This window comes from Acomys minous (genome assembly GCF_964271855.1).
Source record: "Acomys minous genome assembly, chromosome: 16".
Taxonomy (NCBI): Eukaryota; Metazoa; Chordata; class Mammalia; order Rodentia; family Muridae; genus Acomys; species Acomys minous.
The window spans coordinates 95,601,977-95,625,347 of NC_140498.1; the positions used below are offsets into that span (position 1 = coordinate 95,601,977).

The 23,371-nt window shown below is 52.6% G+C and overlaps 1 protein-coding gene across 2 annotated transcripts in view; it reads left to right on the forward strand.

Annotated features, from left to right (window-relative positions):
* GRK3 (G protein-coupled receptor kinase 3) overlaps positions 1–23,371 on the forward strand; it is a 93,945-nt gene that overhangs the window by 43,656 nt on the left and 26,918 nt on the right. For both annotated transcript variants that reach the window (XM_084761107.1, XM_084761108.1), the window contains 8 exons: positions 3,710–3,811; positions 6,236–6,310; positions 8,518–8,579; positions 12,265–12,316; positions 13,924–14,015; positions 14,735–14,834; positions 20,675–20,753; positions 22,290–22,420. In XM_084761107.1, coding sequence (XP_084617233.1) covers positions 3,710–3,811; positions 6,236–6,310; positions 8,518–8,579; positions 12,265–12,316; positions 13,924–14,015; positions 14,735–14,834; positions 20,675–20,753; positions 22,290–22,420 — 693 coding nt within the window. The remainder of the gene's footprint in view (positions 1–3,709; positions 3,812–6,235; positions 6,311–8,517; positions 8,580–12,264; positions 12,317–13,923; positions 14,016–14,734; positions 14,835–20,674; positions 20,754–22,289; positions 22,421–23,371) is intronic.

Sequence of the window (23,371 nt, forward strand, 5' to 3'; positions counted from 1 at the left end):
GTCTGTCTTAAAACCCACGGCCCCCTTGTCTCGGCCTCTGCAGCCGGTTTTCCCCCTCCACCCACCCATGCACTGAACGGTTTGTTTCAGAGCGCATATTTTCACTTCAGAAATTCTCACTTGATTTTTTTTTTCATTTCTGATTTCTGTGTCGTTCTGTTTTCATCTCTTTTGCTGTGATAAAATACCCAATAAGAAACTGAGGGGAAAAGGGGATTGTTCTGCTTAAGATCCCCGGGCTACAGTGCGCCGGTGAGGTGAAGGCTGGAACTTGAAGCAGGCAGGTGCAGGAAGAACTGTCCCTGCTGGCTTGCTCTAGGCTAACTTCCTCCTCTCAGTTCACCTAGGGAACAGCGCTGCCCACAGTGGGCGGGGCCTCCTCACATCAATTAACAATCAAGAGGGTGGTCCTCAGAAGTGCCCACAGGCCAGTTGCTGTAGGAAATTCCTCAGTCTTCCCATTTTCCTTGGGTGACTCTGGGCCCTGGCAAGTCAGTTGCAAAACTAGGTAGTGTGGTTGTTTTCTTCGGCTGTCCGTCGCGTCCTTCATCACACAGGTGTGCTCCGCTCTGACTAATTATAACCGTTGATGTCCTTGCCTGATAATCCAGCCCTGCTCTTGTCAGATTGGCTCTCACTGCTGGTCTGCACTTTCCTGTGTGGGGCCATCTTCTTCTCAGGTGAACAGCAAAAGCGCACATGTAGAGCCGAGTTGTTGGCAATTGAGGATGTTATAACCCCCCCACCCTCCCCACCCCCCACCCCCACCCCTCCCCCACCCCTACCCCCCCACCCCCCACCCCCGCAGAGGGTCTGGGGTGTTTAGTGTCAGTAGCCACTGAACCTGGCTCTCCCACGCCTCTGTGGTGTGTCACCATTGAGTCTTGTCCAGCTGCTCAGCCTTTCTGGGCCACTGAGGTTGACGGTGCCCAGATGCCTGTATGCCATCAGGTACCCAGCAAGCCTGACAAAATATTTATGTGGATTTTGCCCCTTCTCCCTTGCCTGTGTCTGTTAGGTCACTCTCCGGTGCTTCTGTAATCACGCTTCCGAGAAGTGACAGCCGAGCTTTCACGAGGACCGGTCTGCTCTAAGCTCGCTGGCTGTCTGGGTTTGTGATGGGTTTAGAATGAAGCACACGGGCAAAGTGCTGGTGGCACAGACATGAGGGTGGAGTCCACGGTGACCCTCGGATTAGCTTGGTTTTGTGACAGAGCAAACCCGGATGGGACATGGTGACTGTGACCCATTGTGAGCAAATCCAGGGCTCCTTTAGATGAACTCATGTAGAGATGCTTTTTGTGGCTACTCAGAGGGAGAGGTCAAAGGCGCGGTTGTTGTTGCCGGTGTTTGTGGGCCTGATACTTTTCCGTAAGGTCTGCATGGCTAGTGACAGAAGCCGTACAGACTATACAGCGTTCTGAAGCCAATGAGAAACTGACAGGAGTTGAGGCAAAGCCCTGGAGATGCAGAACTTAGGTTGCAGAGAGGTGGGGCTGGGCCACAGAGGTGGCTTAGGCAACAACATGCTCAGCCATGTGTGTGGTTGAGCCGAGAGTGGAGCACACTGTTGGGGGCACACTGTCACACCTGTTATTCAGTATGGAGACTGGTCACCTCAAATGTAGGCTCACTTACCTGGGTCCACAGCCAGTCCTCCTATTGTTATTGAGTGTGTGCTGTGACCAGGTAGTCCTTTGGTGAGCTGAGACACAGCTGACTGTCCTGTTCCGTGACTGACGAGCCTTCTGAAAGGAGGTGAGATGTGAGTCTCAGCGGCTGGTCCTGTGTGCTCTCCCCACTGTCTGGAGTTCACATGAGGTTAATCGGACCTGGGGCCCCGGAGCACAGACGCAGTTCTGCGCCTCGTTTGTTCATGAAGCCAGGAGTGTCTGTGTAGCTGCAGGAGACGAACCGTGGAAACTTCCGGAGGATGAGCATCTGACTCACCAGATGCCACTCTGCCTCACGGGTCCCCTGTACTCGCTTCGCTTTACCGCCGTGTTCGGGGATATTAGTTCTGGGACGGTGCACCATGGCTCGAGGTTGTGTGTGCACGCGTGTGTGTCGGGGGACAGGCTCTGGCCTCCGGTTGGGTTGCATCTGTTGTGGCATCCAGGCCCTTCTGGCATTAACCCTTGACTATCCCGAGTCCAAAGTGCAACCAGAAGAATCAACCGAGCCCCACCCCTCCCCTTTCTGCTGGTGCGGGCGCACTGCACCTGGCTTCGGCCGCCTTGCAATGGTGTCTATGAAGCTGTTTGTATACGGTTAGTTTTCAGAAACCAAGGTAGGGTGCTTGAACCTGGTCCCTGGTTATGGCAGCTTTGCTAAGACCTTCCGATCCTCTTGGGCTGATCCCACAGTGTCGTCTGCCCCAAGGAGACCCCATTCCTACCCCCTCTGGCACGACTGCCAGCCACCACACTACACTGCTGATTGGGCCCCGATAACTTCTCAGTGTGGAACCTTCTAGTTGTTACAGGACCTCCGTGGTGACACCCCCTCCCCCAAACTGTGACCTCATACGTATGAGGAATCTTTGTAGGGCTAAATGGTTTTGATTCCAGTGTCTGAACACCAGCCTGGCAGGTCCCTGTTTTCTGCCAGCCCAGGTGGACAGCTCTCAGGCGTGACACAGTGAGTGTAACTAGGTCACACACAGCAGCGTGGCGTGTGGTGTGTGGAAGGTGTCTTTACCTTCATATTTTATCATCTTCAGCCTTGTCTTGTATTATCAAAATATGGCGCACACCTGTAATCCCAGCACTTGGGAGGCAGAGGCAGGCAGATCGCTGTGAGTTCGAGGCCAGCCTGGTCTACAAAGTGACTCCAGGACAGCCAAGGCTACACAGAAATACCTTGTCTCAAAAAAAAAAACCAAAAAAAAAAAAAAAAAAACAACAAACAAACAAAAAAAAACCAAACAAACCAAAAAACAAAAAACAAACAAACAAAAAAAGAAACTCGGACAGTTTTATCACCAGGGACCTCTCTCAGTCAGATTACGACAACTGGGACCATTCCCACTTATGGCAGATGTTTCTAAAATACACTTGATCATTTCGTTAGCCCAGTGGGCAGCCTTTCCCAGCATAGCGTTTGAAATACAGTGGAATTTTCCTTCCTTCCTTCCAACTCTCTCCCTATCTAGCCCAGGCTAGCCCTGACCAAACTCTTCCTGTCCCTGCCTGCTGAGGGCTGGGCTGGCAGCCACACACACCGCACCTGGCCTGCGATAACATTAGCACAGGGAAACCAATGCCTGTATCCAGGCGCCCACCCCACCTCCAAATAAGTGCTTTCTTCAAGCGAAGTTTGGGAATCTCACGATGAATTCTGACTCCTTCCCCTGCTGGCTCTGGTGAGCAAGCTCCACCTCAGGGCTGAAGCGTCTGTGCTCAGGAGAGAACCGGCCAGGCAGGTGGCCTCCCTGGCTTCTGCGTAGTGACGTGATTATGGCCACGGTGGTCTTTGCTTCCACATTATAATGCTCACGGTCACCAATTCTCAGTGTTTCTATCTGGGTCTGACTTGCTGCCACCTCATCATCCCCTTACGCAAAGCAGCCATTTTTAGGGGAGCCGTTGCCTCGGTAAATTGTTTTATCTCATGGGGGAAGGGTTGCAGCCCTGGGTCAGCAGTGGTGCTGAATAAGGCCGGTTTCTAGGAAGCCCTGAGCTGATGTTGACAACCTCCGCAAATCTAGATAAAGGAGTACGAGAAGCTGGACAACGAGGAGGACCGGCTGCGCAGGAGCCGGCAGATGTACGACGCCTACATCATGAGGGAGCTCCTCTCCTGCACACACGTGAGTGTCCCGTCCCGGTCCCCAGGCAGCACCACGTGGGGGGGCCCGTGCTGCCCTCGTTTCCAGAAGGGAGCACAGCTGTATGGCTGCAACGATGGGATGGGGGCGGGGTCTTCTTTCCTGCCATAGCCATACCCCCTGTGGCACATTCGCTGGCCTCACCCCCTCCCTCCCCAGCCCCCTCCCCCGCCATCCTCCCCCATAAGCTGGCACTGGCGTGGCGGGAAGCCGACGCCATGAGGGGGGCTCTTTTGGATCATTGAAGAGAAGTCTCTATCCTCGGCTTGATGAGGGGAATGGGACTTTATTCTCATCCTAAGCCTCGTTATTATTTGGCAGGGTCTCTCCATGTAGCCCAGGCTAACCTTCAACTCCTGGTCCCTGCGCCTCAGCATCCTGCTCCCTAACACTGCCACGCCTAGAGGAGGATGATGGTGATGATGGTGCTGGTAGTGGTTGTGGTGGTGACGATTAGGGCTCTAGGTGTCTAGACTTGAACCCAGGCCCTTGTGTTTGCTAGGCAAATACCATAGAGCCATCTCCCTGGCCTTACCGTATTGGCTTTAACATAGGTATATACTTTAACAATAAGGAGAATCCTTCCCCCACAGGCCACAGAGGAAGAGGATGCAGGCAGTCCTGATGAGACTTGATAGGCTGGGGTCAGTTGGTAGGGGGGGAAGTCTCCCCCCTCTCTGAGGTGTAAGGGTAGAAGCATGGTGGGGGAGTGGGGGGAGGGGATAGGGGGTAGGGGGGTGGGGGGAGGGGGGTGGAGGGGGAGGGGTAGGTTGGACCTGGAGGAGATGAGGGATGAGGGAGGGGGCTATGATCAGATGTGAAGTGAATAAATAAAAAAAAAACACCAATTAGGTGAATTGGAATTCAATTAATGTAAATCTTCGATGGTGTTTCAGGATTAATCAGGATTATAATTATTATGTTAATTTTATTCATGAATAGTTAAGCAATGGCAGAAATTATTGTCTTCCTTAGAAGTCAGATAAACAACGTACTTGAGATAAATGAGGTTCTCAGGAAGTGACTTAGAAGTGAGCGGGTTAATTAGCAAGGTAGGAACTGCCCTGTGGAGGCCTTTGTACCACTAGGGGCCGTTTTTTTTCAAAGGCCACACAAGCCTTCACTACCTCTATCCAGGGCTGTGGCCATTAGCCACCTGTAACTGTTTGTGTTCATTTAAAGCCAATGAAACTAGATGAAGTCACTTCTGGGCTCCCCCGTGGCTGTGTGTCAAGTGTGGCCAGAGGCTCCTTATGTGATGACACCAAGGTTCAGCACTGTACCACGGCAGGAAGGCTGGCTGGATACCCACCCCCCACCCCCACCCCACGTGCCTTAATGCTTAGGGCGTAGTTACAGATCTTAGCGATGCGTGACTGGCTGTGACACAAGTCGGCCCCACTCAAAGCTTCTGCTGCTTTGCTGTGCCATAGAGGGAACTGGGGTCTGGCAGATGCTCAGGGCTCTGTGCCCCGGTGCCTTGGCTGGGCGTGCCTGAACCCTGGAGGACGCACACAGCACTCCGTGGAGCCTGTGTGAGGGAGAGACTTTGGCAGAGTGATGGGTTTTATTTGAAGGGCTCATGGGGTTTAAGGGAGATCTATGCTCAAGAGTTAGAGCCGGTGCTCTGAGAACCCCCAGGGGGTTCCATTTCGCTTAACTGTTTCTATCTGTAACAGTACAAAGGTGTAAACACAAGCCTGGGAAAGCTGGCCTCTCTGCTGTGTTTACTTAGGCTGAAAGGTTCCCTCCCCCGAGGGCCTTTTCCAGCCCAGGTTTTCTGTAGAGGTGGCCGTCAGTGGCAGTGAGGACAGTCAGAGTCTCAGCTAGCTAGCAGATGCTCATGTTCTGTGAGCTCTAAGAAATGGGAGGAATCCCGTTAGCCGGCGAGAAACAATTTGAACGGAGGAAACCACATTGAGAGGCTTCTGGAAGATCTAGTTTGCAACCCACATCAATGGAAAGCCTGTTCTGTTTGCCCCAGCTGCCCTCTGCTGGAGCTGCGGTGAGACCTCCAGGACCCAGAGCCATCTGCCACCGTGGCCTGGCTTGTAACCCTTGTGCTGAATTCCTAGGTGCATGCTCCTGCATCCGTTTTCACCGACACAGCAGATAGCTGACATCTGTCATCAAGGAAGGCAGGAGTTATATATGTAGTCAGGCAGTGGCTGTAGGGTCCCTTACACTCTGTTGCCATGGGAACCCTGACCTGCTGAGGGGTGTACTCTAGGTACCCAAGGAGGGACTCTAGACACCCAGTGAGTGGACTGTCTGCAGAGAGCCCGCAGGTTACTGTTGTGGGGTAACTTGGTCAAACTGTCAGTTGTACTGTGTCATCTGTGGATATGTCACCTCCTTATTTAAAAAAGAAAAACTGCCTTCTCTCTTTTCCTTTTCCCTTTAAAGCAATTCTCAAAGCAAGCCGTGGAACACGTGCAGAGCCATCTCTCCAAGAAGCAGGTGACAGCTACTCTTTTTCAGGTAAGATGAGATGGCTTCGAAACAGCCTGACCTGCCTCTCTAGCAAACTGGGTAACGTTTTCTTAGCTCTCCAAACGCAGTGACGTGCAAGGCTGTCTGCTTAGAGCAGGTGCTCTTGCTGTGACCTGCTGCAGTGCCCACAGTCTTCACAGATGTGCCCGGAAAGAGACCGCTGCACCGTTCTTACCACTGAATGCCCTGGAAATCCATTGAGCTAAGACCGATCCGAAGCCTTCCTTTCTCCCGCTCGGCATCCGCTGTCTGTGATAGGTGGGGGGTGATGCTGAGTGATTATCCTCTGGATGAAGTGAGATTTATGTCCCAGAGTAAGAGGTGATGCTCTGAGAACCCTGGGGAGGGGTCGCACGCCATTTGATTGCTTCTGTGCTGAACACTGCAAAGATTTAAACCGAGACCCGGAAAGCTGGCCTCTCCGCAGGCAGGCCTGTGCCTGTGTGCTGCTGGTTAGGCCGAACAGCGTCTTCCCCCAGAGCCTTTTACAGAGTAGATTTTTTGTTTTGTTTGTTTGTTTGTTTGTTTGTTTTGAAAGAGGTGGCCATGGTAGTGAGGACAGTCAGAGTCTCAGAGAGCTAGCATCTGTTCATGTCTCTGTGAGTTATAAGACGCGAAGGAATCCCGTTAATCAATTAGTTTCCAAAAGTGAAATGAATGAGTTCATCCTTTATTCAATTGCCAGATTATTTACAGTGAGATGCACTGGTGAAGCACAGGCTGGGAGAGGGGCCTGGCTGGGAGTGAGAGAGAGAGAGAGGGGGGCCTGGCTGGGAGTGAGAGGGGGGGCCTGGCTGGGAGTGAGAGAGAGAGGGGGGAGGGCCTGGCTGGTAGGTGACCAGAAGATGCTAGACTCTGCTGGCAACATCCTTAAATTTCATTCATTTTGTCATCATTTATTACACGTGACTGTCCCCTTTTATAGACTGAGGGACCCGAGGACCATGGAGTGCCTGTGTGCTCACACTCACCACTGAATGCAGACTTTGCCCTCCCTTCACTGGTGTGTGTGTGTGTGTGTGTGTGTGTGTGTGTGTGTGTGTGTGTGTAGTCTCTGTAATGTGCCTGACAAAAGCTACCTAAGGATAGAAGGATAGAAGGTGTCCCAGGGGCTCACAGCCAAGTGCTGGGAAGGTGTAGCGCCAGGGTTCTCAGTCAGGAAGCATCAAGGCGGCTCTTCCCTCACAGGCAGGCCAGGAGATCTGTCTCCGTGGCCATCCCGGATCCTGGATCCTGTCAGGTTGGCGGTCAGTGGCTACCAGCACAGGTCTGGTGTGTTGGAACGTGGCCAGGCGGTGGCTAAGGAGTCTAGGGAGGCTTGGCTGTGAATAATAGGAAGAATGGAGCGTTCAATACAACAGAAACATAGACCATGAACGAGCACCTGTCCCCTGTGGAGAAAAATCTATTTGAGGAACCATGGGGGTCTCACTCCCGAGTTCCTCCTGAGCGCCCTGCTGCCGGGACACGGTCTGCTTCAGTAGACTTCCCTTCTCCCAAGGTCTCTGATTATTTTACACGCAAGTATATCAAAAATATTTCCCCCTAAGATCTCCTGGACTCTGGCGAACTCTGAGGTGTGGCCCTCCGCCAGCCTCTTATTCTCGGCTCCAGCTTGTGGGACAGAAAGCCCGGCCCTTTGCTCAGAACCATGAAGCAGAGCTGAGGCAGAAAACAGTTGATCCCCATGTGAGGAACCTGGAGTCTCAGCACCTCCCCGGACCACACAAGCTCCACCCCCACAGCCTCCTTCCCCTTCTGGGTACCGTTGGCTCTCAGTCTAAAAGGCACAGCATCCATTAATAGCAATTAGGATGATCGGCTGTGGGTCTATTAAAACTCAATCCACGTGGAAAGGGCTCATAGCAAGGCATGCTAGGAAATTCCCTCGCAGGGCCAGATGAAAATGTGTGGCATCCCTCCCCACACCCTTTTCCAGAAAGGGCTTGGGACCCCTTTATGTGGCTCACGAAGCCATCTCCGGTCCCTGAGGAAGCATCTGCCTCTAAGGAAAGAGCTGTCCTTGCCTGAGACACTGCAGAGCCTGTTCACATTTTGGGGGAACCTCAAGATGGACCAGCATAGGGGCGGCAGCTGGGATGCTGACCTCGGACCCAAGTCTGTGGGCTTGCGCCCTTTTTCCTTGACTCATTCCTATTTACATGGTGTCATTTTCTTCCCTCCGTTCTTTCCAGCCATACATAGACGAAATCTGCGAAAGCCTTCGAGGGGATATTTTCCAAAAGTTTATGGAAAGGTACGTGGCGTGGTGGCGTGTTGGTGTGGCGTGTGCAGGATGCATGGCATTCCCATGTGTGCTGCCCTTCTAGAGAATGCTCCTTTATCCCTCCACGGGCCCTTGGTGGCCACGACCTGTGGCCAGCCTTCTGCCAGGACGCTTCTTCCTTTATGTTATAGCTCTGGGGTGTGTAGCCCTTGACCCCCCCACCCCCCACCCCGAGATCCACTTCAGGATGGTCTGAAATTGAGACAGCCTGGGGTGCTTCCGTTTTTCCGAGGATCATACGGGAGGCCTGAGCTAACTCTGCGTGATGGCTGTGTTGTATCTGACTCCTATCTAAGGATCTTGAGGCGTGTGAAGCAAGGCAACTCTGGGAACGGATGAACTCTGGGCTCACGGACATCGCTTGCACAGTTCATGAATTCATCCCCATGGGTTTCCAAGTTACAGAGTAGTGTGTCGCCTGACACTCTGAGACTGGTCCACGCCTGCCCCCTGAGCTCTAAACAGTCAGGTCTCAGGGCTCCCAGCCTCTCGAGAGCAGTCAGTACCGTGTGTGTGTGTGTGTGTGTGTGTGTGTGTGTGTGTGTGTGTGTGTGTGTTCACCTCGACTGCGTGTGTTTTGGTTCGACTAGAATCAAGAGACAATTTGTTGCTGGGCGGTGGTGGCACACGCCTGTAATCCCAGCACTCGGGAGGCAGAGGCAGGCAGATCTCTGTCAGTTCAAGGTTGGCCTGGTTTACAAAGTGGGTCCCGGACAGTCAAGGCTACACAGAGAAACCCTGTCTCCAAAAACCAAAAACCAAAAACCAAAAAAAAAAAAAAAAAAAAAAAAAAAAAGACAATTTGTCCTGGAGTGCACTCAATATCTTGGGGACTGACCTCTGATCCTGGCACCAGCAGAAATCTCTGGGAAGAGGTTCAGTGAGGGAATGCAGGCTCGGAGCTGAGCTTTGGCCTCATTCCAGCTTCCCCTCCCTTGAGTGCATCTTAAACTCTTATGTGACCTGGTTCCACTTGCTCCAAGCCCTGGGCCTGATCTGTCCTTACCTCAAGATTTGGTGATCCCTCCTCATGGGATGCAATGGGTGTGACTTGCATTGTAGGCAACACATGTACACACACACACACACACACACACACACACACACACACACCAGGGCATGTAAACACATCTTTAAAGCAGTTCTAGTTTTAGGTAAGTAAACTACTTTGGAAGTCAGTTTGTTGATTTATAACACTTTAGATTGTTTTCTGTCAATGCGTTCTCAAATATATATGTGTACGCATGCCTCGTTGTGAGTGTGGAGCTTGGGTTTGGAAAGCATGTGCAGGCAGGTGGGTGGGTGCACTGAGGGACGTGAGGGACTTCCTCTGAGCTCTGCCATCTGTGGGGGAGAAGGAGACACTGCCTGTCCGTGGCTCCCTGTTGCTTCCAGGGAGTGCAGAAGCTGCCAAAGGCTAGGCTGGGAGCCCAGCTGACTCACTGTCAGGGAAGGACTTGTAGAAAGTGAGCCCCCGAGCCCCTCCCACATCCAGGTTTCACCCCCCTGCAGCCCCCCCCCCCCCCCCCCCCGTGCCACCTCCCGGTCTCCCGGTCTCCCGGGAGTCCTTGGGCTCTGGCTGCCAAAGGCCCCTGGTCCCTAGAGCTTTGCACTCTACCCCAGGTGTTAATGAGGAATGGTACCCAGGTGGCCCTGCTGCAGACTCTGCTAGGCACCCGCGGACACCTGGGCCCTCGCTGAAGAGCAAGTTCATGCTTAGAAGGCAGATGGTACAGGCTATTCCTCCTGTCGGACCCAAACTCTGAGAGGAGGGGAGCCCCAAAGGCTGATGCCGCTGCATGAACCAATGATGCTGGAAACGTGATTTCAAACTTAGTCATGTAGAGATGTTAGGAGGGCCAGCGAGACACTCTCTAAAGGCCAACTTAGGTTCAAGAGGGAAGTTTCAGTGCGAGAAGCCTTTTATTCACGGCCGGTTTAGTGATCCCTGGGGGGCTGCGGCAGTTGGCATCCTAAGCTTCCTCCTGGGATGCTGGCACCTGTGACTTCATAAGAACCTCCTTTCCCCTTTGCGCATAGACCCTTGAATTCTGTGTCTCTTTGAGGAATCAATCAGGGGCTAGGTGAGGTGCAGCCCTCTGGCCCTCCTCTCCTCTCCCCTCCCTCCCCCCTCTCTTTCCCCTTCCCCCTCCTTCCTTCCTTTCCCCTCCCCCCACCCTTTCTCTGGCTCGAGGGATTGACCCCAGGGCCCTAGAGCCATTAGATAGACAACCTTACACCAGGCTGTATGATCCCCGACACACACTCTGCATTTTTTTCTGGACCTCTGTGGTGACACCACCATGTAAACATCCTGCACATTAATGAATAAGCAGCCATAATAATGTCTGTGTTAAGAAGACAGAGGGTGGACATTTGTCCACTGCGTGAACGAAGACAGAGCTTGGCAGGCAGTGGGGAAGGCATCTGGGGTGTCAGTGTGAGGGGCTCTCTGCTGCACCCCATGGGTCTTTGAGAAGCTTGGGAGCCTGCTGGTCTGGGCCCATCTGCTCACCCACACACAGCTGACCTTTGTCCAGTTCCATTTGGTGGCCTTGGCATTTGCAAAATGGGGTCAGGACGCCCCGGCCCACAGAGCTGTTGGAAGGGGGTCAATGCGCCGCGTGGATTTGGCATGCGGTGAACACAGGGTCGGTGTGTTGCCCTTAGGAATATTTGTGTATATTGGGTGTCTTTTTAGTTGTTTATAACAGAAGGTCTAACATAGCAGTCACGGGCCGTCTGCAGCTGCCGAGCCCGTGGACACGAGACCCCCCTCCAGATTGAAATGCCCCTAGTGTGCAAAGGAAGCCAGGTCTTGGGGGGCCTTGTGTGGAAAGAGAGACGCAGGGAACTGCAGTGGTGACTCACCCTGACCACAGAGCGGTAACTTAGGCACAGTAGTTTGCATCAATACACTATTAAATCAAATTACACATGGTAGCATGTGACAATCCCAGAGGGACATAAAGCCTTTCATTATTTATTTATTTATTTATTTATTTATTTAGATAATTGTATTTCATTACTCCTGTACAGCTCCCTCCAGCTCCTCCATGTTTTCCCTCCTCCCAAGTTCACGGCCTCATCTATAATTGCTACTGTTGTGTGTGTACACTGCTATGTGTATGTATGTATAAGCATATACATGTGTGTGTGTGCATGTGTGTGTGCACATCTTAACACAGGCATATAACCTGAGTCCATTTAGTTTTGCTCATGCATACATGTGTTCAGGGCTGATCACTTGGGATTGAACCTATGTGGGCACCCATCCTTGGACAACACCCCTAAATGAAAATTTAGGGGTGGGGCCACGTGAAATGTTTCCTGTTCCCGTTGGCGGGTCAACTGGTATTGTCACTGTGCTGGTCTTGTTCGGGCAACCATATTGCTGAGAGTCCATGGGTGGGGCTTTCCCTGCTGTGCGTTGGTCCTCTGGCTCTTACCGTCTTTCTGCCCGCTCTTCCAAGATTTTCCTGAGCCACGGGTACAAGGGTTGTGCTGCAGGCGTGTCAGCTGTCATGTTGGAGAGTGTTTCCCTTGTGTGAGAGTCAACATGAGCTCGATCCCGGCCCCACCCCACAGAGCTCCCTCTAGAACTCCAGTAAGGGATGTGTAACACTTTAGTAATCACTCGTGTTTTCTCTTTCAGCGATAAATTCACCAGATTCTGTCAGTGGAAGAATGTGGAATTAAATATTCACGTGAGTACCACACTTCTCTGTTTCATTTTCTTTCTTCTTCTTCTTCTTCTTCTTCTTCTTCTTCTTTTTTTTAAATGAAAACTTCCTCTGCCCTAATGTCGTGAGAAAATGCCGTTGTTCTGGAACGTTCTCCCCAAGGGTACGAGCACAGATGTCCTTCCTACAGTTCTCTGGATTAAAAGCCGGGCTCCCATGCTCCTGATAAGCAGTTGGGATCTTAACTTTCTTTTCTCGTGTTTGTGCGGGAGTGAGTTCATGTACGTAAGAAGGGCTATTTTTAAGTTGGGATTGATTGACCCTTTACCAAAAATAACGGCGTCAACGCAAGCCTTCCACTTAATGCGACGTCTATGCAGCCTGGGCTCCTGCCACGTTGTGAAGTTTCCTTCCCCTGTCTTATTGTAGGATATAATAATACGAGTGGAAAACTTTGATAGAATAAGGTTTCAGGGTGGTTTTGTTTGGTTTCCTTTTCCTTATTTTGGAATTGGCAGGAGTAGACTTGGATATTTAGCTCAATGGTGGAACACTGGCCTAGCAAGTGCAAAGCCTCAGGCCTCAGCATGGGGGGCAAATCTCTCTCTCTCTCTCTCTCTCTCTCTCTCACACACACACACACACACTCTCTCTCTCTCTCTCTTTCTCTCTCTCTCTCTCTCTCTCTCTCTCTCACACACACACACACACACACACACACACACACCCCAAACCCCAGGAAAACTGAACAAAGTGACCCTGGGTGCTGGCTGCCCCTGTGTGTGGTTGCTAGGTGTCTCTCCATCCTCCAGGCTGAAGCATTGGTCATTCCAGGGAAGTGACGGATCTGTGGGTCACGTATGGATCTGTGGGTCACGTATGGATCTGTGGGTCACGTATGGATCTGTGGGTCACGTATGGATCTGTGGGTCACGTATGGATGCGCAGTTCGGTTTGCACCCTCTCCCCTCCCTACATGGATCTTCTGGGAATACAGGGTTTTGACTGGACAAAAGATTCAGTTGTGCTTTTGCTTTTAAAGAACTATTTGTACTTATAGCAGTGCTGTTGGAAGAAGGATTCTCTGTGTCTTGGATGATTTTCTAGAAGGGGCTATAACATACACAAATACATACACACATACACAGTCATACATGTGCACCCACACCCACATACAGACAGGCACACAGGCATGCATATGCACACACAGAGACACACTTGCAGTCCAGCATTTGTTCTGAAACAGCTGCCCTCAGCGTGGACTCATGTCTTCCCACTAGGCCGCTCTGCACCGAGAAGGGCCTGACTGTCCCCAAACGCTAGGCTTCCTGGTGGCTGAGGTCACTACTCATTTTGACTAGTAATTCTACACTCCCTCTGCCCCAAGGTCAGGGCTCGCATAACCTAAGGTTTTCAGGAGTGGAGCGACAGTCCCCTCCCACACTGCCGCGCCACACCTGCCTCCACGTTGGGCCTTGTGTGCCATGGGGTAGTGAGTGGCTGAGGGAGGAGGTCATTCCGGAGGACGCCACCCTGCAGTCTCCTGGGACAGGGAGGTGACACGGGCCCTGTCTGCGCCTCACACTGACTCCATGTGGCTTTCTGTCTTCGCTTGTCTCACGACTCCACAGCTGACCATGAACGACTTCACCGTGCACAGGATTATTGGCCGAGGAGGGTTCGGCGAAGTTTACGGCTGCAGAAAAGCAGACACGGGGAAAATGTGAGCCTCTGTCTTGTCTCGACGGGATTGTTGAGAGCACTTTGTGGAGGCCTTGGTCCTACAGAAAGAAATAGATGTTTGATTTTGGACAGTAAGCCCGGCCCTTCACTTCTTAGGGCCACAGGGAAGCTAGCAGCAAGGAACACGTGGAGTGCCCACGTCAGGGTGGCACATCCTGCAGTTGTTACCCACCTGTGAGCTTGAGCCAGGGACCTGTGGTGCCTTTCCTCGTGCAGGCTTCTGCAGCGAGCGTGCCCCGGCCTGAGTGTGCTTTCCACTTCATCCTTCAGTGAACAGTTTTACGAAAGCCACCCTGGCGGTGATGATGAAAGAGCCACACATGGAGCATTGTGAAAGTCTCTCATCAGGGATAAGACATTTCCCACAGTCTGTGGTTAAGCTTCTTGCTGCCTCAAGAGCTGCTTTCCTAATAGGTCACGTGACAGGGTCTCGTATAGCCCTGGTTGGCCTGATACTTGCTGTGTAGACCAGGCTGGCCTCAAACTCACCGAGATTCACCTGCCTCTGCCTCAAGGTGTTTTCACCGACACGCCCAGCTCACAGTGTGCCAGTTAACAAAACACAAACACAAGGGGTTTTTCAGAGTCCTAGACTCTGATGCCAGTTGGGGGGGGGGCGGTGGGGAAGTTGAACTGCAAGTTTGTGTAGCCTGGTGTGGGTTCCCGGCCTGGACTGCGCCCTTGCCCCTGTGTTCCCAGGTACGCCATGAAGTGCCTGGACAAGAAGAGGGTCAAGATGAAGCAAGGCGAGACGCTAGCGCTGAACGAAAGGATCATGCTGTCTCTCGTGAGCACTGGGGTGAGCAGCCGGGCCAGGTCCTGAGGCTTCGGAACGCTTGTCCGTTGCGTGTGTTTGTCCCAGCGGATCACAAAGTAGGTTGAAGGAGGGCGGGTTAGGGTGTGGCACAGGGTGCAGCACGGGCGGACACACGCTGGGTGGACGACGCCTCCAGTGTGGGGCCTTTCCGCCCAGATGGAGGCACGGCCAGTGCTACCCCTTGTCCTGCACACCCGGCGCCTCCCTCAGAGTACTTCCTGTCTCCCGGCTTCCTACTTTGCAGACCGTAGTGCCCAGATGGCAGAAAGTTAATGATGAGAAGAACGCTTGAATGTAATTTAAAAATTGCCGACACATGGTAGAAAGCTAACCGGAGGGGGAAAGGCTTCTCGAATGTTCGTCCCTTCATGAGCCGGGCGGAGGGCGGGACTTCCACTCCGACTTGTTTGTCTGGGAAGGGTGTTGTCAGCCTAATAAACCACGGCTGGAGATTAGGGGGGTGAGCACTTGATGGGCAGGCATCGAGGCCTTGGGGTTAATCCCTGTACCCTGCCCCCCCCAAAAAAAAAACCCACAGTGGCCTGTACTTGTTTGTACAGAAGCCACCATACAAAACGGCACATCCAAGGCAGCTGTCCTTGTCACTATGCAGGCATGTCAGCCAGAAGTCAGAGCACAGCAGGGGCTTGGGACCAAGGGCATAGAATTGTGTGTGTGTGTGTGTGTGTGTGTGTGTGTGTGTGTGTGTGTGTGTATAGCCCTAGCTGTCCTGGGCTCTCTTTGTAGACCAGGCTGGCCTCGAACTCACAGCGATCCACCTGCCTCTGTTTCCCGAGTGCTGGGATTAAAGGTGTGTGCTACCTTAATGGCTAATCAAGGAGCCCCTTTCAGCCTTCGAGAGGGAAGGGCAAACGAGAACAGACCCGCCCTTTCCAGTTCTTGGCCACCCTGACCCTAGCTCACCTTTCGGATCATCCCTTTGGGAGGCAAAGTGTTTTTTCCGTGACCTGCTTTTATTGAATTGCGGTTGATAACGACTCTAGCATTTCTCTTCAGAGCTTCTGGGGGGGCTGTTTGCTGCTGAAGCACAGTAGCCACACTGTTTAGGTGAACTGTAAAATGAGAGCAAGCGAGCGGGGCTCTAGATAATCCCGCCTTATGCAGGTGTGCCTTCCAACTCCGGACACTCAGCCTTTTTTTTTTTTTATGAGGTGTTTTTTGTTTGTTTGTTCATTTGTTTGTTTTGTCTTGTTTTAAGCCCCAGTGGTTTTCAGGAAGTGCTATGGAGAATGGCTTTTGATGTTGGAAAGCTACAAGGCCTGATTGCCTGTGTTCTTCAACTATTTCCTTTACTGGGCTGGGGGGTGGGTGAGGAGCATGCATCTATGCTTTGGTTCTGACCTAAAGGAAATACATGGGAAAACAAGGTTACGTTGGGCCACCAACTTGAACTAACCCTAGGAGAATTAACCCTCCTGAACTCGAAGCTGCTCTGTCAATAGTGACACAGGAGCTTCAGCCTGTAGAGCCATAGTAAAATGACTCGGGGCTGTCAGCATCTGGTTCTGCGTGTCCTGGACGCCACGGGACACGCCTTCTGGTGTCTGCACGGCCCCTGGGCCAATGGTGCTTGTGGGTAGCGGGTTCTTAGGCACCACCCAGCCTTTCTCTCCTACTGGCTCTGCTCCACACCATGTCAGTGATAAGCGCTGTGCGGCTTGAGCTAAAGCAGTGAAAACAACTGTAGCCTCCGGTGTTTGTTCAGTCTCATTAAAGAGATTGCCCCAGGGGGAGCAAATGAGCTCCAGCCTAGTGTATCCAGAGGGCCTTCGGGGGAGGGGGTTCCTAGGAGGGGTGGGGGAGGGCTGGCTGCAGGCGTTGTACAGTCTCCCACAAGTGTGGACAGATGTCCAATGAGGCCATCTGAGTTTGCCATCTGCACCTGTTGCTGTCAGGCTGTGACCCCGCCCGCAGGGAAGGCTATGGCGGCAGGTGCAGCCAGGCTAGGTGAGGTAGCGCTGAGTTTTCCCAGGTGTGAACATTGAGGTGGGCAGAGGCCATCATCACAGGGTCTGCGGCTGTGAGCGACAAGCCTTGGTCCAAAGGATCTGAGAAATTCAAGCTTGAATGGCTTGCTTGCTCAGAACATGGTGGTCGGAGCTTAGGCTGGTAAAAAAAAAAAAAAAAAAAAAAGAGTGGAGGGGAGCCAGCTATGCGGAACGTGGGGCCTCCATCACGGCTAACTACCCTTTTCTTTGTGGCCTCATACAAGCAGGTTCCCTATTCGGGGCCTTAGCTTCCTGGCCTTTGAATTACGGAACTGAAACCTTCAGGGATTTTTCTTTTCTTTTCTTTTCTTTTTTAGACCCTCTAATTCTAAATCTAAAAACGTGTTCCCTATCTTACTGAAGACGCTCGCTCACTTTCTCAGGGAGACACAGCCCCTCTGCAGCTCTTCCCACGGTTGTCACTAGAAGGACCACGGGCCGCCGTGTTCCCGGATCTCCCCTGTGAGGTCCCCTGGTGCCCTGGCTGCAGTTCCTCACCCCGGTTGGGAAAGACCCTGGCCTTGCTGAGTTTCAGGTCTGCCCACTTCTCTGTTCCACTGAGCTGCCCATTAGGCCACAGGGAGAGTGTCTGGGGAGTCCCACTGAGGATAAAGAGGGAAGTGTGGAACGGGACAAGATGGCACCTCCCAGAAGGTCGTGGAAAGATCTGTCACAAGCTAGAGTCATCCGGACAGAGGGAACTTCAGTTGGGAAAATGCCTCCATGAAGTCAGGCTGTAAGCAGCATCTTCTCAATTAGTGATCGATAGGGGATGCCCAGCCCTTTATGGGTGATGTCATCCCTGGGCTGGTGGTCCTGGGTTCTATAAGGAAGCAGGCTGAGTAAGCCATGAGGAGCAAGCCAGTGAGCAGCACCCTCCATGGCCTCTGCATCAGCTGCTGCCTGCAGGTTCCTGCCCTGCTTGAGTTCCTGTCCTGACGCCCTTCGGTGATGAATGGTGTAAGATGAATAAATCCTTTCCTCCCCAACTTAATTTCTTCATGACAGCAACAGTGACCCTAACTAAGACAGAAGGCCTCTGAAACCTTCACAGGAGGGTGGTGCTGTGGCTCCTGTACCAGAGGATGCACAACTGCTGGAGTCAGCAGATTAAGCATCTCAGCAGAACAGAGGGCCGAGGAGGAGGCTGTCACTCATCTTGGCCTGATTTTTCTCTAGGAGACTTACAGAAATGAGTCCCAAGTCTGTACACCCTTAGTTTACAACGCACGGCAGCTCCAAACCATCCGCACAACCTTTTACCCGTGGAGGTTTTGGGAATCTGTTATTTTGCGTTTTGTGTGTGCGTTTGAGCATGCGGCTGTGTGTGTGTGCGCGCCTATGCATGTGAGTGTGGAGGTCAGAGGTCAATGCTGGCCATTGCTCTCAGGTTGTTAGATTTCCCCTGTGTTTTGAGGTAGGTTCTCCCTGATCTGGGCCTCAACAACTGAGCTAGGCCAGGGAGGCCCAGGGATCACCTCTCTCTGCCTCCACGGGGTTGGGACTGCGCTTGCATGCCTCCACGCCTCCCTCTCTGGGTTCTGGAGATCAAACCCAGGCGCTCTCGATGGTGTGGTGAGAGCCTTAACGTCTGAGCGTCTTCCCAGCACCGAGGTTTTAAGGAAGGTGTGCTGGGGAAACCTCAACGTTGTCTTTGGATTTTTAATAATTCACAGCGTTGAGAAGGACTGTGTTGTATGGATGGGCTGCGTTGTTGGTGAGACTCTTTAGCGGTGAGGACACACGGGGAATCTGAACAGATCCTGTGGTGAGTCCAGCAGGGGTCTGATGCATGGCCAAGGAGATGCAGGTTTGTCAGGAGCCCGAAGGCCTGAAGTCGCCTCTGGGTCACCGGATCCCTGCCCAGGCCTTTCCTCTCCTCAGCTCTCACAAGGCGGCTGTCTCTGCTGTTAGCCTGACCCGTGTGTGGCTGTTTCTACTTCTCTCTCCCTGAGAGGGTGAGATAGCCCACGTCGCTGCACGTGACAGCCACTCCCTGTGCGCCTGAGTAGTAGGTGGGCAGCGGGACCAAAGCCAGCTTGAGGTCTCCCTCTGGACAGTCCACGAGCCAAGAACGCTTCACCCATCTCTAGAAGCCTTGTAAGAAAAGGACACAGAGACTGGTGGCAGACGCTGTGTGGGGTCTGTGGAGCCTGAGCAACACTCAGCTCCAAAGTCTCATCCGTGTGTGTCCCCTCCCCTGCTCTCCTCCGAGGCCCTTCTCAGGCTAGGCTAATCCAGGCAGAGCCGTCAGGCAGCTCTGGAGGCCTCAGGCTCCCCTGCTGCTGAGTTGCCAGGTCGTGGTGATGCAAAACCCAGGTAACAGCTGCCAACAGCTGGGCCTGGCTCAGCACCATGGTGCTAACGGGGTGTTAATGCAGAGCCTGTGGCCCGGCAGTGTCTCTGCTTTGTTGTGTAGCCTGCTCAGCTGTCCAGCACAGACAGAAAACACTGACCCCACCTGTGGCCTTTTGTGTTACACTTATTACACTCACCGTGACCGGCCATCTGCACGTGTGCCTCTCTTCTCTGTTACCCAGTTTTGTACTTGAGCCTAGGCCATGCTGCCTGAACCACATTTGCTTCATAAGTATGTGTATGTGTGCGTGCATGTGTATGTATGTATGTACATGTGTGTATGCATGTGTAAATATGTGTACACATGTGTACATGTGCATATACATATATGTACTTGGGTATTTGTGTGCACATGTGCATACACCTGTGTATGTCTGGTTGTGTGTGTGTATATATGAATATATGTATGTGTGTGAACCTGTGTGCATGCATATGTGTTCACCTCTGTGTCTGTGAATACATGTATGCACTTATGTGTGTACACATGTGTATGCATGTGTGTTCATGTATATATAGCATATGTGCATGCTTGTATGTGTGTGTGCATCTTTGGTTGTCTATGTGTGTATGCATGTTTATGTGTGTGTGCATGTGCATGTGTGTACGCATGTGTGTGTGCGCGTGTGTGATAACCTAAATGCAGGAGTGTGAGATGCTCATCCATATGTGTACCTGTGGAGGCCAGAGGTGGGTGCTGGCTTCCTCTGTCGCTCTGTACTTTGTTTTTTGAGACAGGGTCTCACACTGAAGCTTGAGCTTGCTGCTGACTGGGCTAGACTGAGTGGCCAGTGGGCCCCAGGGATCCTCGTCTCTCTGCCTCCCCTGTGCTAGCGCGCGTGCTCAGCTGCTGTTTCTTTAATGTGGGTGCAGGGCTTCTGAGCTCAGGCCCTCATCTGCCTCCATTGCTTGTTTTTCTTAAAGCGTGTCTATACGTGACCCTTTAGAGCCCCACGCATTGATCAACATGTCAGCGTTCGTTTCCCTTAGGGTTCTGTGGACTCTGTAGACGATTCGAGGGGCGCAGACACCTGTCTACTGTTGAGGCATCACTCACTCTACAGCACGTTTTCCACCTTAATTTCATTCTAATAACACAGGTCCTAACAGCCCTCTTGTTTGGGTCTCCTGAGTTCAAAGCAGAGACTCAAATAGTTAACTGGTCCAGGACCCAAACTGTGGCCAGCAGAGACCAGCATCCCATGATCAGAAAGAACAGTACCGAGGTGAATCGGGGTGCGAGGACGCCCCAACTCCAGCTGCCCCCGTGGCGGTCCCGGCCTCTGGCTCTGTCGTTAGCTGGGTCTGCTGCTCTGTGGCTCCGGAAGTGACCAGTGTGTGTCACATTCAGAGCCAGGGAGAGGGCTCACCAGGAGTCCACAGTGGGGGAACTGGTGGTGGCCATGCTTTCTGGGGCAGCTTCTGTTCTTCTCACGGGCTTGTGTTTCCCTGCTCCAGGACTGCCCCTTCATCGTCTGCATGACGTACGCCTTCCACACGCCGGACAAACTCTGCTTCATCCTGGACCTGATGAACGGTGAGTGAGCCCTGGGCGTCTGGCTGCAGCGCGGAGCTCCGTGTGCTCTTCCCTCTGAGCCGGAGACACCTAGGGGTGCCGGGCTCTGTGAGGCTGTCCCATCACGGGCTGTCACTGTAGTCCGAGGGTATCTGTGCCCTTTGATTTTCAGTAGATACGTCCTGCAATACTGGCCATGGTTTCTCTCTCAGCCTGCCATCCTCTCCCGTAGGAAGCTGGGTTGAGAAAGTCTCACAAAGTAAACACTGGCTGTGGAGTTGTTTTACCTTCTGGACTGCAGCTGGCCTCGGCCTTTAATTAGCATATTTCTGGGTCTCAACTCTTAGGAATGGAGTATCTCCCAGGAATGTAGGCCCCAGATTGACACGCCTTCAGGAGCTGGCTCCCAAGGGCTGGTTTCTGTAGACTCTGCCTTGATTTTCTGTGCCCCTTAAGTCCTCGGGACTTTGCGTTCGTCTTTGAAACCGTGAGCAGCCTCCCCCAAGATGTGCAGACACAAAATGTTCAGCTGGAAAGGGCTTTCAGCGCGAGAATGTGATATCTGAACACTTGGAGTATTTTTAGGAAAAGCTGAAATGATGAAAGATGAGCCATTCAGCTATTCAGATGTTTATTAATTTATTTATTTTTTTTAGTTCATTTGACGTTTTATTATGTTTTGAGTGTTTGATTTGAGCTCAGCTCCAACCCCAAAATAGGAAAGACAAAAAAATCAGTAGCGAGCCAAAGATGCCGGAGCCAATGGTAGATCTTGGCGTTGGTGGGGGTGGGGGTGCTCCTGGAGGGGCTAGGGCAGAGTGGCCTCTTCCCTGCCAGGGCGAGGAGAGGGCAGAGGCCAAACTGGTCCACTGGAAAAAGCTTTATTTAGTGTGTCAGTATGCCCCAGGAGGAGGGAGAGGTGTGTGAAGTCCAGGTCAACAAAGTCAGACACGTGGCAGCCCTTGCCATGTACCCTCCCCCCACCCTGGGCCTTATGGGCAGTCCTCGAAGCCACACAGCTATTTCCTTTCCCCAAATCATGTTACACGCAACCCTGATCAGGGCAACAGTTTTATGAGCGCTGTCAGGTGCCCACTGCCTGGGTTCTGTCACGTATGCCTCACTGTCTTGACAGCATCAACATCAAACCTCCCTCCATGGGACCAGTGTTTAGTGTTAAGGATTTTGGTTTTGGTTTTGTTCTGTATTTTAGCCATGGCAATGTCAAGGAGGTCACTACTTTGGACTGCGTAGGTGGGTCCAGTTACCGGGCAGTGTGTAAATAACCAGAGGTTCAGTTGGACCACGCTTGGTGGCGTGACTGGCAGCCGAGCTGCCAAGCCCCGACTGGTTGCTCTGTCCCATCCACGAGACGTGGTCTCACCCATCGCCCCCTTGAAGCTGTTTCTATAATGAGCAACATCTTTGGCCAAAAATGACAGACATCAAAGACAGATGTTGAGGCAGAAAGGAAGAGTCACAACCCCCTTTTCTCTAGGATGACCTCCGTCCTCTCTCAGTGAACAGCTGTGACTTGCCCTCTGCGTCCCGTTGCAGGAGGCGACATGCACTACCACCTCTCCCAGCACGGGGTGTTTTCTGAGAAGGAGATGCGCTTTTATGCCAGCGAGATCATCCTGGGCCTGGAGCACATGCACACCCGCTTCGTTGTCTACAGAGACCTGAAGGTAAGGCGGGTCGGGGTGTGCCCACGGTCCCCTGAGACACCCCGCCCCTGCGCCCTGCCCTTTATCTACAGTAGGGCCCTGTGTGTCTTTCTTCCTAGCCCCGTCTCAGTCTCAGCCCCGACAAAGTTGTTCACCCTGTGACCACTGCAGGGGCAGTACCTGTGGCCGGTCCGTGTTGTCATGGCAACTTCAGTGCCTGCTAAGGTGCTGGTCGCAGCTCTCCTTCTTAGTTCAGGAATTACACATAAAGAGGACTCTGGCATTCCTGCTTTGGATAAAGTCACAGCTCAGTGGACGGTCACCAAGGACCAGATCCCGCCCTGCTAGTTGGTCGGAGTTTGAGAGGGATAAAGATGAGCCAAGATAAAGAGTGGTGGGGCTCCTGCGGGACGAGGCTGTTGGAGGGACAGAGAGGTGGCTGTGGAGGACAGCTCAGCCTGTCGAACTTGCCAGGTGTTTGTGATTCTTGCTGAGTCGAGGTTGAATCCCTGAGCTGTGGTCAAATTACCGTCTTTGCTCCCTGGATGATAAAGCAATGAACTGCATACTCTGACTTCCCACTCTGGAGGTGCTGGGCTCTCCATGAAGGAGGGGTCTGGGTAGTTCCTGGGTGTGTCCATGGTGACGCCCATAAATGTGCGATGCCAACAGAGGAGAAGATTAAAGGGACTGCCTTAGTTAGGGATTCCATTGCTGTGATAAACCACCATGACCAAAACCAACCTGGGGAGGAAAGGGGCTTGTAGCTTGTAGGCCATCACCGAAGGAAGTCAGGGCAGGCACTCAAGCAGGGCAGGAACCTGGAGGCAGGAACTGACGCAGAGGCCATGGAGGGTGCTGCTCACTAGCTTGCTCCCCATGGCTTGCTCAGCCTGCTTTCTTATAGAACCCAGGACCAGTAGCCAAGGGGGTGGTCCTACGCACAATGGCTGAGCCTTCCCTCATCAGTAA